Source organism: Oncorhynchus keta, chromosome 30, assembly GCF_023373465.1.
Source record: "Oncorhynchus keta strain PuntledgeMale-10-30-2019 chromosome 30, Oket_V2, whole genome shotgun sequence".
NCBI classification, from domain to species: domain Eukaryota; kingdom Metazoa; phylum Chordata; class Actinopteri; order Salmoniformes; family Salmonidae; genus Oncorhynchus; species Oncorhynchus keta.
Genome location: NC_068450.1, coordinates 30,911,109 through 30,927,713, shown reverse-complemented (window position 1 = coordinate 30,927,713; position 16,605 = coordinate 30,911,109). Strand labels below are relative to the sequence as shown.

Sequence of the window (16,605 nt, the reverse complement as noted above, 5' to 3'; positions counted from 1 at the left end):
TGTGAAATCCATAGATTAGGGCCAAATTAATTTATTTAAATTGGCTGATTACCATATCTGAACTGTAACTATAAAATTGTTGCATGTTGATATTTTTGTTCAGTGTCAATATTTTCATATCTGACAACAGATTCTTTATGCAGACATCTTTGAATCTTAATTCAGAGCAGATATTTAAGTGAGTTTTGACAATACTTCCATTACTAAAGCTTGAATCTGCACAGTTCTTCCACTCAATTTGCTTTTGCACATTTCTCAGTGAAAACTGTTAAAATTTGAGCATAGAGTTGTACGGTTTGCCAAACTTTGAAGTCAATGGTTTTTATTCGGTGTACATTTTTAAATGAAAAAAAACAAGTCAAAGAATAATTCTGTTAACCTTGCTGCCCCGATGCAGTTACAGAACCCACAGCCTTGTTCTGAGCAGCTTGATCTGACTGTCTGAAAACCTCCACACATCCCTGTCCAGTATTGACCCTCCAGGACACGTACAACTTTCCTTCCACTAATTGGCATGGCTCCAGAGTGAGTAGGTTGACAGCTGGGTACTTGCACTCGGACTGAGAGACAAGGCTCACAGCTTATCACATCTGTTCCAGGAGAATGGGGAGACTACAGAGATGCCTGCAGTGAGGAAGTGTCCATTTCAATAATGCTCCAAACCCAAAGCCTGAGTCTCTGTAATGAGGAGGATACATAGAGAAGTTTCACACTGTGTACCTGTACACGCACCCAGAGCATGTATTAGCAGAACCTCACACACACACAACCTCTCCCTCTCTCACACACACAACCTCTCTCTCTCTCAACCTCTCTCTCTCTCAACCTCTCAACCTCTCTCTCTCACACACACCCTCTCTCACACACACCCTCTCTCACACACACACCCTCTCTCACACACACACCCTCTCTCACACACACACCCTCACACACACACACACACCCACACACACACACCCCCTCACACACACACACACTCCCTCACACACACCCCTCTCTCACACACACACCCTCTCTCACACACACACCCTCTCTCACACACACACCCTCTCACACACACACACCCTCTCACACACACACACCCTCACACACACACACACTCCCTCACACACACCCTCACACACACACCCTCTCTCACACACACACACACCCTCTCACACACCCCCACCCTCTCTCACACACACACCCACCCTCTCTCACACTCTCTCTCTCTCACACATCTGTCTGTTTGTCTACCTGGCCATCTGTCTGACTGTTTGTTTGTCTACCTGGCGGGGAAGAGAGGGGGATAGAGCGCGGGGAAGAGAGGGGGATAGAGCGCGGGGAAGAGAGGGGGATAGAGCGCAGGGAAGAGAGGGGGGTAGAGCGCAGGGAAGAGAGGGGGATAGAGCGCGGGGAAGAGAGGGGGATAGAGCGCGGGGAAGAGAGGGGGATAGAGCGCGGGGAAGAGAGGGGGATAGAGCGCAGGGAAGAGAGGGGGGTAGAGCGCAGGGAAGAGAGGGGGATAGAGCGCAGGGAAGAGAGGGGGATAGAGCGCGGGGAAGAGAGGGGGATAGAGCGCAGGGAAGAGAGGGGGATAGAGTGCGGGGAAGAGAGGGCAACTTCAGTGAGAAGATCACTCAAAAGAGAGTGAGAGGTTATGACCCCTCTCTGTATTCCAAAGACAGAACTAGCTACCTGAATCGTAACTATGAGAGAAACTGAGCTCACTGAATCTGTTGCTTGGCTCAGGCCACTTCATGCAATGTTCCGGTTAAGTGTAATGACTAGAGGTCGACCGATTAATCGAAAGGGACAATTAATAAGGGCTGATTTCAAGTTATAACAAATCGGTATTTGGACACCTATTATATTGCACTCCACGTGGAAACTGCGTGGCAGGCTTACTACCTGTTACGCGAGTGCAGCAAGGAACCAAGTTAAGTTGCTAGCAAGCATTAAACTTATCTAAACATAATCACTAGTTAACTACACATGGTTGAAGATATTACTAGTTTATCTAGCTTGTCCTGCGTTGCATATAATCGATGTGGTGCCTGTTAATGTATCATCGAATCACAGCCGACTGAGCCAAACGGGTGATGATTTAACAAGCGCATTCGAGGAAAAAGGACCGTCTTTGCACCAATGTGTACCTAACCATAAACATTAATGCCTTTCTTAAAATCAATACCCAAGTATATATTTTTAAACCTGCATATTTAGTTAATATTGCCTGCTAACATTAATTTATTTTGACGAGGGAAATTGTGTCACTTCTCTTGTGTTCTGTGCAAGCAGAGTCAGGGTATATACAGTGGTTTGGGCAGCCTGGCTCGTTGAACTGTGTGAAGACCATTTCTTCCTAACAAAGACCGTAAATAATTTGCCAGAATTGTACATAATTAGGACATAACATTCAAGGTTGTGCAATGTAACAGGAATATTTAGACTTATGGATGCCACCCGTTAGATAAAATACGGAACGGTTCCGTATTTCACTGAAAGGATAAATGTTTTGTTTTCTGGATTTTACCATATTAATGACATACGGCTCGTATTTCTGTGTGTTATATATATATTAAATTAATAATAAAACAATTTAATTAAATAAAAAAATAAAATAGGCCGATTAATCGGTAGTAGCTTTTTTTGCATCCTCCAATAATCGATATCGGTGTTGAAAAATCATAATCGGTCAACCTCTAGTCATGACGCTAACTTAGATTTACACGGCTGATTTTAGGCATAACGATGCTAACTTCAAGCCAGTGCTAAAATAATACGTTAAAGGGATAATCCACCCCCAGAATTAAAAAGCATGAAACTCCTGTCAATTTGATAAAAGCCTATGTTCAATGACAATTTTCCCCATGATTTAACTTCTAAGTGGTCCGTCTGTGAAATCAGGAAATGGTATAGGAACGCGTCCCAGCTACATGCAATGTTCCCTCTAATCTGCAAGCTGGTGTGCAGCTCCCCGGGACTGCCGTGCAGAAGAAATACCAGCCCACACAGAGACGCACTTGGTTGAACTTCACTCAACTTTCTAGAGTTTTCACTGTCAGTTAACACTATCAATGTTTCCCTTTACTGTGGGAACTGTGATCGAATCAATGCAATATTAACCACATTAACCAATGCAACATACAGAAACAAAACCAACTATGCAAATATTTTGTTGTAGGCAGAACGCATGGGAGTAGGATGCTATTGCATTGACACACTACACAGCCCGTAATCTTCACAGACCGGTGCGGCATCAACCAATGAGAACTGCAGTAGGACCATATAAAAATATAGCATTGCTATATAGGAGTATAGATCTGTGCCGTTCACTTTGAACTGGACTATGTTTACAGCATGAGTGGTCGTGAGTAGATGCGCTTTTTTTGATGTGTGCACATGTTTTTTATCCTTTGCTAGTTAGTGAGTTATTAGTCCAGTTATAGATCCTCTGTAGTCAGCAATAGGGGAGTGATTGCTTCCATCAAGAGCACAAAATGTTCAAATGATAGTCAGGTAAAAAGCTTTTTTGTCTTAAAGGGGCAGTGTTGTATTTTGAGTAAGGCTTGAATAAGTAGACAATAGGCAGAGGGTAGCATAATTTGTTTGATTCTCTAATAATAATAATGGTATGGGAATAATACATGTATTTCATTTTGTAAAGTGGTTTCTTGCATCAAACACCACATTTTCATTCACCTCCTTGCCTGAATGACAAGTAGATTAGCAGGTTATTGTCAAGCCCTGCATGGTTTTATTTAAATCTCATGGAATGTAAACCTACATTGAATACCACACATTGGCTGCTGCTGTAGGCTGAATGATAGAACAGCCATTTCCATGTTGAAATGTTAGGGGAAGCATTTTCCCCATTCTGTTTGATGGTAGGCCTACATTATGATCACATAACCACTGTAGCCTACTTGACCACTGTCTAAAACTAACTTAAACAGGTACAGCCTCCGTGTTCACACTAAACGCACGCTGGAAGTTTGCGCTCTGCAGACCTGAACTTTGCTCAGTACCCCAAAAAATTAGAGGGAACATTGGCTACATGGTTCTCATCACTGGAGAGAACACACTATTTCATAGCACTTTTAAAACAATTACCTGCATTACAGATCACCTAATCAGCCAATAGATGATTGATGTGTTCGACAAGTATGGCCATACCATCTGTTTATATCGTCATGAGAAAGTAGATATCTCGCCTAGATGTGCCCAACCTAAATAGTGTACCACGCCGTGTGTCTGGGGGAAAGGGCCGCTGTTGCCATAGCAACCGACTATACTCCCTCTGAGAGAACTCCTAAATTAATTGTTCAGTTTGTTTAGACAATTTTACAGCTAGCTAGCTACTTCACATGGTGATTTTGACTTTAGTATAATTGGGTGTAGCTATGTAGCTAGCTGTCCAACCCAGAGAGAGAGCATTGGGGGGTTGGCGACTTGAGCTGGCAACAGATGTTTTTTTTTTTTTACATATACGTGTTATTTAACACTGTTAATCATAGATATTAGTGGTTTGGGTGGATTAGACAAGAAGGCCTCGAACAAAGCCCCCTCTTAGTTGGGGTCTATGTCTGCACATCCATAAGAGTATCTGAGTAAGCACTTAGACGCAGGTAGGTAAGTCGCTGCTGATCCTCATAGTTCAAGCTCCCTGGGCGTCAGTACAGAGCTACACACACAAACCACTCCCCACTCTAGGGCAAGACAGTGGCAACCATTTCCAATAACACCATTCAAGCATTTCACCATGACTTAAAGATACCAGTTCGGCGTCTCACTCAATTTATACTCTTGGGATAGAATCCAAATTTAAAAGATTATAATGGACAATTTCAAGTTAATTTGACCCTAAGATATCCTCATGTTAAGTCTGGGCGAGGTAAGACACCTTAGTAAGTTGTGCAGCACTCTCCTATTGGACAGCAAACAACAACAAAATCAGGAAGTGTGCATTACTATGGTGATGTAACCTGCTGCCGAACCTACAGGTGGCAAAGCCACAGAAGGAAATATGCGACTCCGAAAGGAAATAAAGTCTACCAGCTAGAATGGATAAGTGCTGTCAGGGATCAGTCACACAGAGGATCTAGATGTGGTTGATTGGGCGTGCGTGTACATGACCATGCTTGGCAGATCCAAGCACCATGCACTTCTGATGGCTGCACACAGCTCATACACCCTGTGCTGGCCTTCAGCCTGGGAATTACCAGGGACATCACCATACAATATCACCATACTTAGTTGCCGATATGATATGCACTGCGATTCTCTCAATTCTATGTGTTGCAATTCGATACTGCGATTTTGTGATTTGATGTTCCACACATACAAGTACAGGCGAGTAGCTCTGAGTAGGCCTGCCACGACCATGAGGATCAGAGGTCAGGTTCTCAACTGAGACATTGGTCAGACTCACCGACAGAGAAACATCATGGCAGTTTAACAAGGTGTCTGGGATGACCAGGGGTTAGCTGAGGAATGCCATCCCCTTATACTAGAAGTGTGTGTGTGTTGGGGAGGCTAAACATGGCAGGTTAACAGGGCTCCAGTTGAGTTATGCCATCCCCTCGTTCATCGCTCTCTGTGTAGAAGTAAGGCCCTGCATGCTTACGCCATGAGGCAGCCCAGTGCGCCTTCTCAGACACGAGGCAGCCCAGTGCGCCTTCTCAGACACGAGGCAGCCCAGTGCGCCTTCTCAGACACGAGGCAGCCCAGTGCGCCTTCTCAGACACGAGGCAGCCCAGTGCGCCTTCTCAGACACGAGGCAGCCCAGTGCGCCTTCTCAGACACGAGGCAGCCCAGTGCGCCTTCTCAGACACGAGGCAGCCCAGTGCGCCTTCTCAGACACGAGGCAGCCCAGTGCGCCTTCTCAGTTTAAGAGTATGGTCAAAAATATCAACAGTGAGTTGAGTTGAGTTGTGTAAACGTATTTCCTACCCACACTGGTGCCTCTGGGCCCTGCCACAATAGATGGAGGAGGAGGAGGGGTAGTGTAGTGACAGAAAGGTTACTGGGGAAGAAAAAAGCAATTTCCTGCTTTTCATTTTTGCACAACTTCCTGCAACAATATAGACTAAAGAGTCAGAAGGTTTGTGTCTTTGTTTAGCGAATGACAAGCAGATATGTACACACAGTTACTAACTCAAACTGGCTTCTAAAATCTTGAAACGTAGTAAAGAAACATTGAAACAGTAAAATGAGGTAATAGCTGGATTTGTACTGTAGACTGATTTTTTTTCCTAAATGAAGAGAAAAGTGTAAACGAGAAAACGCTCAGGATTCTGTCCAAGAAAAAGGATGTTTGACAAAGAAGAGCAGAAATGACTCCCATTCTTTCAATACAACTGAAGAGTTTAAAAGGTGAGCCCATGTTGTCACTGAACAGCCCAGCGACACACACCAGATACAGTTTAACATGAAAGTTCAAACACCTGTAGACCACACACACACAATAATCCTACATGTAGATTAAACATCTCTTTGCCCTTGGCGAGGAAGGAACGTGGCATGAGGTCAAAGAACGTGTCAAAAGCAAGTGTTTATCGGTGATAAAATGGAGAGGTGAAATGGACAGAACAAAGCATATGTAATGGGTGTTCATTCACCAAACCCAACTGACTGCAACAGAGTAAGCATTCACCATCAAAGACAGGTGGAACCAACATCAGTGCAGTTAGTGTGGAACACTCAGTAAACCAAGGCAGCGGGGTACATGCACACACACAGGAACTTGTTTAACTCCCTAAAAGGGAAGACAGAGGGATTTACTAAAGTTAGCGAAGTAGCACAGAATGGCGTGTTCTCTGGTCTTCGCCATCCTCACACACACACACACACACACGTATAATGCAGAATGCACACCAACACACAGACACTGACACGGTTCTTGACACAGCTCTTCAGCCAGCATGTTTTATCACCTCTGTCACTTTCTCCTCAGTGAGTTGACAAGCTGTGTCCAGCCTGACTGACACTGGGACAAAGAGCACATTACACCCACCCAATCCAAGGACTCAACACATGGGTCTACCATAGCGTTCATCACCTAGTGGGCTACGTCAGTAGCATAGAGCTATGGATTAATGATCTCCTGATCCATGCCTAACAAAGCTCCATCCTCCAGATGCTCATCGAACTCAACCACATGAGCTAAAAACAGAGACTGAAGGCAACAGAAAGCAAGCAAATGTGACGAAACTACAGAAAACAAAAAATGTACAGTCAAAGAGAGGAATAGGTACAAGTATGTAGAGGAAGAGATTCCTGCAGTGAGCGAATGTCTTGCTCTGGCATAGCAGACTTTTTACACAAGTCACTTATCCAGTTAGGAGACAGAGCGCACTCGCTTTAGGCTACATACTCTGCAGCTGTATGCATATATCTGACTCAGCCTCATAGCCATGTCATCTCTAACAACACTGCTCTTTTTTATCCACTGTGGAATGTCTACTAATAATATCCATCCCCCTGCAACCCCCCCAAATCTGAACAACTCAACAGGTAGAGGTCAAGAGTTTTGTTACAGTGTCCTAAAACTAACTGGGTGTGTCCACCATCAGCCAATCAGTGGCCTCTGTCTGGTGGGATGAGCATCAGGTGGGGGCAGTGGTGCATGCTGGGAAGGGTTATTTCTGCTAGAGGTGTGTCCAGGTAGGATCGATCTAATGACCTCTGTGTTAGAGCTGAGATGATCAACCGAAAAATGACAGACCGCTTATCATGGACATTTAGCTGACATCTTCATCACATTGAATTACACCCATTCTTGCCATGGGTACTCACTGGCTGTGATGTTACTACGTCACCTCCACCAGGTTACTACAGTCAGCGCGATGTACCACGTCTGTTTAACTCTACGATACAAAGTAGCATATTCTTTATGTTGATGATTTAAATCCACTTCCCATTCAAAATTGTCATTGACGTGTTAATTACATTTCCGAATAGTAGACTGCAAGGGAGACAATGAAGTTGCTTGCCGACGAGTAAAAGAACATGTATTCCAGATCTGTAATGTACTTAACTATAACCCTGGCTCAATCCGGAGACCGTAACCTGTTGAAAACCCTAACCGAATTCTCAAAATCAAACAACAGAACTTGCTACTACCGGGTTAGTTTCCAAACCGCGAGTCATGCAGTTTGTTACAATGTCCCTCATTGCAACACTTCAGACGTTCAGCAGGTGGTAAACTAACTACTTCCTCATGTGTTCACAAACCAAGGTTTGACATTCGCCTTGCAGATTTCAGAGTTTTCGGAAAACACGCTGAATAATGTTAAACTGGTTGCAAATTAAATATAAATCACAAACAGGACTGCTAGACAGAGTTACAAGTGATATAATGACAAGCCACTTGTTCTACCAATAAGTAACTGTTGATGAGTCCACACTCGTTCAGCATGTTGCCATCAGAGCTCATAAGTAACATTGAACAGCATAAGCTAGCTAACTCACAACCAGTGAAATATGAATACGTACAAATTTCTTTTTCCCGTCTCCATCTTCATAATTTCTCTTTTCTTTTTTGTCCTTCTTGCTTTTGGGAGCAGCAGCAGAGGCAGAATTCCCCGCATTAGGATCCATTGTGATTTAGACAATTTCCTCAAAAGGGAAAACAAAAATAAACTCACGAACACACCCGGTGATAAACGTATTTTTACACACAAAAAAACTCACGCCTCGCTACCAAGTTATGAAAAGTTGTCCTTTCCGACGAAAAAAAATATCTGAGTAGACCCTGCTGCCTGTCTGTACTCGCCGAAAGTTACTGCTTTTGGACTAGTTACTATTAGCGAGTGGCTAGCTAGCCAATAACCCGAACCCCCGCCTGTGATGGAAAAAGGAGGGAAATTTAAAGTACCCCAAACAGCGGAAGGAAAACGTATAGGAGCCACTCTTGACGACTCTTTGTTGTTGCCCCAAAGACAACTATACCGTTCCTCTTAGTTAGTTAATGTTGCACAGTTGTCGTCCCAAATAAAGAGGGTTGCCCGTAATCCTTGCAAATGTTGAGTGCCTCCCTATCTATGTAGTGGCTAACGTTAAATATCTTACAACTCGGTGAACAAAGACGGTTCTTCCTACTACCACAAGTTGTTTCTATACAACACGGTAGTCGTGTGGTTTCCCCATATTCGTGTCCATTACTGCAACAAGTTAACTTTCCCGAGTGACAATGTTCAAACACATCCACAGTAGTCCTCTTCCTGTGCTGACGAATTAGAACGGCTGGGAGAGGAGTCATGCGCACTAGAACTACACCTGAGAGATGACAGATACAGTAGGTTAGGTATTCCCAAACTGGGGTACGACAAAATAAAAATGTGATTCACTTATTTATTTATTTTGAATTAAAAATTCAAACAGTACATTTATCTTTTCTAACGGGGGTATATATTTGGGTGATTTTTTTTCTCTCGTCTGAGTAACCTCATTTCACTGCCATTAAATAAAATGAAACCATCTAGTGTTCAGCAAAATAACAACACAATGTCAAATACAGGTAGCCTAGTCAAATAATTAACACCCAATCACATGAACCGTTACTCTCTGGCAGGAAACCTTCACTCTTGCGCAGACATTTAGAAACATGAACATTTGAAAATAAGCCACAGGAGTTTTTTAAGCGAGAATAAAGACGATTTTCGAGTAGTAAGACCTGTATAAAAGCAACAGATACCATGAATAAGAAGGGGCTAGCTGCAGGGGTGAAAATCTGATATCAACTTTGGAGGGGACAATTACATTACATTTTCTCAAGAGCCATTCCTGAGGGGGACACCAAAAGTAGTGCTGTAACACATAGCCTACGTTGTAATATGTTTTTATTGAACTTTTTCTGATTCATTTATATAGTCATTAAATATGTGACACTGGTTTGAGTCTATTACAACATCTTTACAAGAACAAAACGCTCAGAATAAGTACAATTCTAAAAGCAAACTAACTACAAACTAACTAACTACAATGAAAAACCCAAACAAATCAACCAAAATATCCTTCAGAAATACTTAGGTATTGTTCAGTCAGTGTCTCAACTCTTCAAATAACAGCTATGGACAAGTATGTCACACAAAGTATGCAATTTTAAATTAAATAAATAATTAGTAAGTGTACTTGTCATGTACTAAAAACTACTAAACAAAATAACATATATCATACTATACAGCAGGGGGTCTCAAACAGGGTAGGTGGACGCCTAGGGGTCCCTGGTGTAATGGCAAGGGGTCCATGAAATTAAAAAGTGTAATGAACGTATTCAGCAGCACAAGGATTCCAGTAAATTTACATATAATATAGAGGGGTGGAGGTCCCTGAGGACCACTCAAAACCTTGCCTCAAAATATGCAGGTGTTCCAGTACCTTTACATATAATATAGAGGGGTGGAGGTCCCTGAGGACCACTCAAAACCTTGCCTCATAATATGCAGGGGTTCCAGTAACTTTACATATAATATAGAGGGGTGGAGGTCCCTGAGGACCACTCAAAACCTTGCCTCATAATATGCAGGGGTTCCAGTAACTTTACATATAATATAGAGGGGTGGAGGTCCCTGAGGACCACTCAAAACCTTGCCTCAAAATATGCAGGGGTTCCAGTACCTTTACATATAATATAGAGGGGGTGGAGGTCCCTGAGGACCACTCAAAACCTTGCCTCAAAATATGCAGGTGTTCCAGTAACTTTACATATAATATAGAGGGGTGGAGGTCCCTGAGGACCACTCAAAACCTTGCCTCAAAATATGCAGGGGTTCCAGTACCGAAAAAAGGTTGAGAACCACTGTTATAAACACTACTGAACAAAATAAACAAACATATGTTTGAGGGTTTCAATGGATCCAACACATTGCTGGTAGATATTCTCCCTCGAGACTGTCCAGCCTGTCCATTACAGACTAAATTCTGATCAGCAAAACCTCCACTGGAAGCCTCAAACCTCTGCTGCCTCTCCACTGCTGCAGGGGTTCCAGTACCTTTAAATATAATATCAGGGGTGGACTGATCTGAGGACTCATCAAAAACTCCCCCATGAGAAGCACTCTTTCCAACTCTTACAGAATGTTTAGACTGTCCTGGTCAAACTGAACCTCCACACCATCCAACACTTAAAAATATTCTGCCCTATAGTGATCCACTGCTTTGCCAGCAGATCATCTTGGGTGTGTCTCAATGGATTCAATCAATGTTGTTGCTTTCTCATACAGTGCAAGGTAACTTTCGTCATTTCGTCACTGCTGTTTACCCCAAGCACTGGATAACTGGGGACTGATTGGATTTATCTAGTGTGATGTTACAGTTACACAGTGGCGGTGGGTTTGGCAGTTTTGAATTTTACAAAGGCTTTTCTCCAGTTCCTAAATCCTGCACTAATGAAGGCAGCATCTGCTCTTTGGCCAAAAGATGGCTGGCTTGAAAACCATTGGCTACAGTGAAAACAACACTCCTTTTATTGATGGATTATAATGTAGCCAGGGGAAATCACCAAACCATCTCTCTTGAAACCTCAACACTCTGTTGGCAAAGTTTCGGTTCTATAAATTGTGGGTGTGGCTGATATGGTTTTGTGCCATCACTCAGGTAACTGGTCAATGCTGTGCCACTGTCCCCTATACTGGTGCTGCTACAAGGTTGATATTTGCCGTGGCTGTGACACTGTCCCTATACTGGTGCAGCTGGCAACAAGGTTGACACCTGGTCCTGCCGTGGCTGTGACACTGTCCCCTATGCAACTGGTGCAGCTGGACAAGGTTGACACCTGGTCCTGCCGTGGCTGTGACACTGTCCCCTATACTGGTGCTGCTCAAGGTTGGCACCTGGTCTGCCGTGGCTGTGACACTGTCCCCTAACTGGTGCTGCCCAAGGTTGACACCTGGTCCTGCCGTGGCTGTGACACTATCCCCAAACTGGTCTGCTACAGGTTGACACCTGGTCCTGTGGCTGTGCCACTGTCCCCCTGGTGCAAACAAGGTTGACACCTGGTCCTGCCGTGGCTGTGCCACTGTCCCCAACTGGTGCTGCTGGCTACAAGGTTGACACCTGGTCCTGCCTATGGCTGTGCCACTGTCCCCTATTGGTGCAGCTGGCAACAAGGTTGACACCTGGTCCTGCCGTGGCTGTGACACTATCCCCAATACTGGTGCTGCTGGCTACAAGGTTGACACCTGGTCCTGCCGTGGCTGTGCCACTGTCCCCATACTGGTGCAGCTGGCAACAAGGTTGACACCTGGTCCTGCCGTGGCTGTGACACTATCCCCAATACTGGTGCTGCTGGCTACAAGGTTGACACCTGGTCCTGCCGTGGCTGTGACACTGTCCCCACTGGTGCTGCTGGCAACAAGGTTGACACCTGGTCCTGTTGTTGCTGTGACACTGTTATACTGGTCCTGCCGTGGCTGTGACACTGTGGCTGGTCCTGGGTGGCTGTGACACTGTCCCCTTACTGGTCCTTGGCTGTGACACAGTTTTCTCCAGTGGCTGACACTGTCCCCTATACTGGTGCAGCTGGCAACAAGGTTGACACCTGGTCCTGTCGTTGCTGTGACACTGTCCCCTATACTGGTCCTGCCGTGGCTGTGACAAATACTGGTCCTGGCTGGCTGTGCCACTGTCCCCTATACTAGTCCTGCCGTGGCTGTGCCACTGTCCCCTATACCGGTGCTGCTGGCAACAAGGTTGACACCTGGTCCTGCCGTGGCTGTGACACTGTCCCCTATACTAGTCCTGCCGTGGCTGTGCCACTGTCCCCTATACTGGTGCAAGGTTGACACCTGGTCCTGCCGTGGCTGTGACACTGTCCCTATACTGGTCCTGCTGTGGCTGTGACACTGTCCCCTATACTGGTGCTGCTGGCAACACCCCTGGTCCTGCCGTGGCTATGACACTGTCCCCTATACTGGTCCTGCCGTGGCTGTGACACAGTCCCCTATACTGGTCCTGCCGTGGCTGTGACACTGTCCCCTATACTGGTGCAGCTGGCAACAAGGTTGACACCTGGTCCTGTCGTTGCTGTGACACTGTCCCCTATACTGGTCCTGCCGTGGCTGTGACACTGTCCCCTATACTGGTCCTGCCGTGGCTGTGACACTGTCCCCTATACTGGTCCTGCCGTGGCTGTGACACTGTCCCCTATACTGGTCCTGCCGTGGCTGTGACACTGTCCCCTATACTGGTGCAGCTGGCAACAAGGTTGACCCCTGGTCCTGCCGTGGCTGTGACACTGTCCCCTATACTGGTCCTGCCGTGGCTGTGACACTGTCCCCTATACTGGTCCTGCCGTGGCTGTGACACTGTCCCCTATACTGGTCCTGCTGTGGCTGTGACACTGTCCCCTATACTGGTGCTGCTGGCAACAAGGTTGACCCCTGGTCCTGCCGTGGCTATGACACTGTCCCCTATACTGGTGCTGCTGGCTGTGACACTGTTGACACCTGGTCCTGCCGTGGCTGTGACACTGTCCCCTATACTGGTGCTGCTGGCAACAAGGTTGACACCTGGTCCTGCCGTGGCTGTGACACTGTCCCCTATACTGGTCCTGCCCTGACACTGTCCCCTATACTGGTCCTGCCGTGGTCCTGTCCGGCCGTGGCTGTGACACTGTCCCCTATACTGGTGCAGCTGGCAACAAGGTTGACACCTGGTCCTGCCGTGGCTGTGCCACTGTCCCCTATACTGGTGCTGCTGGCAACAAGGTTGACACCTGGTCCTGCCGTGGCTGTGACACTGTCCCCTATACTGGTCCTGCCGTGGCTGTGCCACTGTCCCCTATACTGGTGCTGCTGGCAACAAGGTTGACACCTGGTCCTGCCGTGGCTGTGCCACTGTCCCCTATACTGGTGCTGCTGGCAACAAGGTTGACACCTGGTCCTGCCGTGGCTGTGACACTGTCCCCTATACTGGTCCTGCCGTGGCTGTGACACTGTCCCCTATACTGGTCCTGCCGTGGCTGTGACACTGTCCCCTATACTGGTCCTGCCGTGGCTGTGACACTGTCCCCTATACTGGTCCTGCCGTGGCTGTGACACTGTCCCCTATACTGGTCCTGCCGTGGCTGTGTCACTGTCCCCTATACTGGTCCTGCCGTGGCTGTGACACTGTCCCCTATACTGGTCCTGCCGTGGCTGTGTCACTGTCCCCTATACTGGTCCTGCCGTGGCTGTGACACTGTCCCCTATACTGGTGCTGCTGGCAACAAGGTTGACACCTGGTCCTGCCGTGGCTGTGACACTGTCCCCTATACTGGTCCTGCCGTGGCTGTGACACTGTCCCCTATACTGGTCCTGCCGTGGCTGTGACACTGTCCCCTATACTGGTGCAGCTGGCTGTGACACTGTTACACTGGTCCTGCCGTGGCTGTGACACTGTCCCCTATACTGGTCCTGCCGTGGCTGTGACACTGTCCCCTATACTGGTCCTGCCGTGGCTGTGACACTGTCCCCTATACTGGTCCTGCCGTGGCTGTGACACTGTCCTCTGAAGTCTCTCCTTGGCTCTTTCCCTTTCACCACCCTCACTGACTCACAGTTTGTCTCCTAGAAAATAAATAAGGTGTTTGCTGTACTCCTAACTACCAGTACCCAAAACTACACAATTAATCACAACAGCAACACCATTGCCTTAAACAGATCTTAGTTCAGTCACCAGTTTAAGTTGAGAGTGGGGGTATCCATGGCATTTTCCAATTATGTCCCTATTTTACAAGTCTAAAAATGAGAGAACCTTTCATAATGTTGCCTAACAAAGACTCAACAAACTTACCTGAGACTCCCTGTCTCTGCCAGTCTGTCCCTGCTTATCAGTCTGTCAGTCTGTCCCTGCCCATCAGTCTCTGTCAGTCTGTCCCTGCCTATCAGTCTCTCTCAGTCTGTCCCTGCCTATCAGTCTCTCTCAGTCTGTCCCTGTCTATCAGTCTCTGCCAGTCTGTCCCTGCCTATCAGTCTCTGTCAGTCTGTCCCTGCCTATCAGTCTCTGTCAGTCTGTCCCTGCCCATCAGTCTCTGTCAGTCTGTCCCTGCCTATCAGTCTCTCTCAGTCTGTCCCTGCCTATCAGTCTCTCTCAGTCTGTCCCTGTCTATCAGTCTCTGCCAGTCTGTCCCTGCCTATCAGTCTCTGTCAGTCTGTCCCTGCCTATCAGTCTCTGTCAGTCTGTCCCTGCCTATCAATCTCTGCCAGTCTGTCCCTGCCTATCAGTCTCTGCCAGTCTGTCCCTGCCTATCAGTCTCTGCCAGTCTGTCCCTGCCTATCAGTCTCTGTCAGTCTGTCCCTGTCTATCAGTCTCTGCCAGTCTGTCCATGCCTATCAGTCTCTGTCAGTCTGTCCCTGCCTATCAGTCTCTGCCAGTCTGTCCCTGCCTATCAGTCTCTGTCAGTCCAATGCCTATCAGTCTCTGTCACTCTGTCCCTGCCTATCAGTCTCTGCCAGTCTGTCCCTAGCTCAGTCTCTGTCAGTCTGTCCCTGCCTATCAGTCTCTGTCAGTCTGTCCCTGCCTATCAGTCTCTCCAGTCTGTCCCTGCCTATCAGTCTCTGTCAGTCTGTCCCTGCCTATCAGTCTCTGCCAGTCTGTCCCTGCCTATCAGTCTCTTCCAGTCTGTCCCTGCCTATCAGTCTCTGTCAGTCTGTCCCTGCCTATCAGTCTCTGTCAGTCTGTCCCTGCCTATCAGTCTCTGTCAGTCTGTCCCTGCCTATCAGTCTCTGCCAGTCTGTCCCTGCCTATCAGTCTCTGTCAGTCTGTCCCTGTCTATCAGTCTCTGCCAGTCTGTCCATGCCTATCAGTCTCTGTCAGTCTGTCCCTGCCTATCAGTCTCTGCCAGTCTGTCCCTGCCTATCAGTCTCTGTCAGTCTGTCAATGCCTATCAGTCTCTGTCAGTCTGTCCCTGCCTATCAGTCTCTGCCAGTCTGTCCCTAGCTGTCAGTCTCTGTCAGTCTGTCCCTGCCTATCAGTCTCTGTCAGTCTGTCCCTGCCTATCAGTCTCTGTCAGTCTGTCCCTGCCTATCAGTCTCTGTCAGTCTGTCCCTGCCTATCAGTCTCTGCCAGTCTGTCCCTGCCTATCAGTCTCTTCCAGTCTGTCCCTGCCTATCAGTCTCTGTCAGTCTGTCCCTGCCTATCAGTCTCTGTCAGTCTGTCCCTGCCTATCAGTCTCTGTCAGTCTGTCCCTGCCTATCAGTCTCTGCCAGTCTGTCCCTGCCTATCAGTCTCTGTCAGTCTGTCCCTGCCCATCTGTCCCCAGCTCTGCTGTCTGTGTGACATCTGTCCCCAGCTCTGCTGTCTTTGTGACATCTGTCCCCAGCTCTGCTGTCTGTGTGCCCTCTGTTGCCTGCTCTGCCTAATGACATAATTGTGAAACATTTCCATTATCATTTCACTTCTTTCTAATGAACATTTTGTCAACTAGTCTTAGAGATAATATTAGGCTACTAGGGTTCTTGCTTTGCGTTTTGGTGTACTGAAAAATACTCTGATGTCTGTCTTTTTACTTTTTTCTACCTGGCAGGCAGGCTGGCTGGCTGGCTGCACACACACACACACACACACACACACACACACACACACACACACACACACACACACACACACACACACACACACACACACACACACACACACACA

The 16,605-nt window shown here is 46.9% G+C and overlaps 1 protein-coding gene across 1 annotated transcript in view; it reads right to left on the bottom strand.

Annotated features, from left to right (window-relative positions):
* The window catches only part of LOC118380287 (protein diaphanous homolog 1-like), a 75,864-nt gene extending 66,599 nt beyond the window's left edge, over positions 1-9,265 (bottom strand). Inside the window, exon 1 of the mRNA XM_052487004.1 lies at positions 8,479-9,265. Coding sequence (XP_052342964.1) covers positions 8,479-8,583 — 105 coding nt within the window. The 5' untranslated portion in view covers positions 8,584-9,265. The remainder of the gene's footprint in view (positions 1-8,478) is intronic.
* Between the last annotated feature and the right edge of the window lie 7,340 nt (positions 9,266-16,605).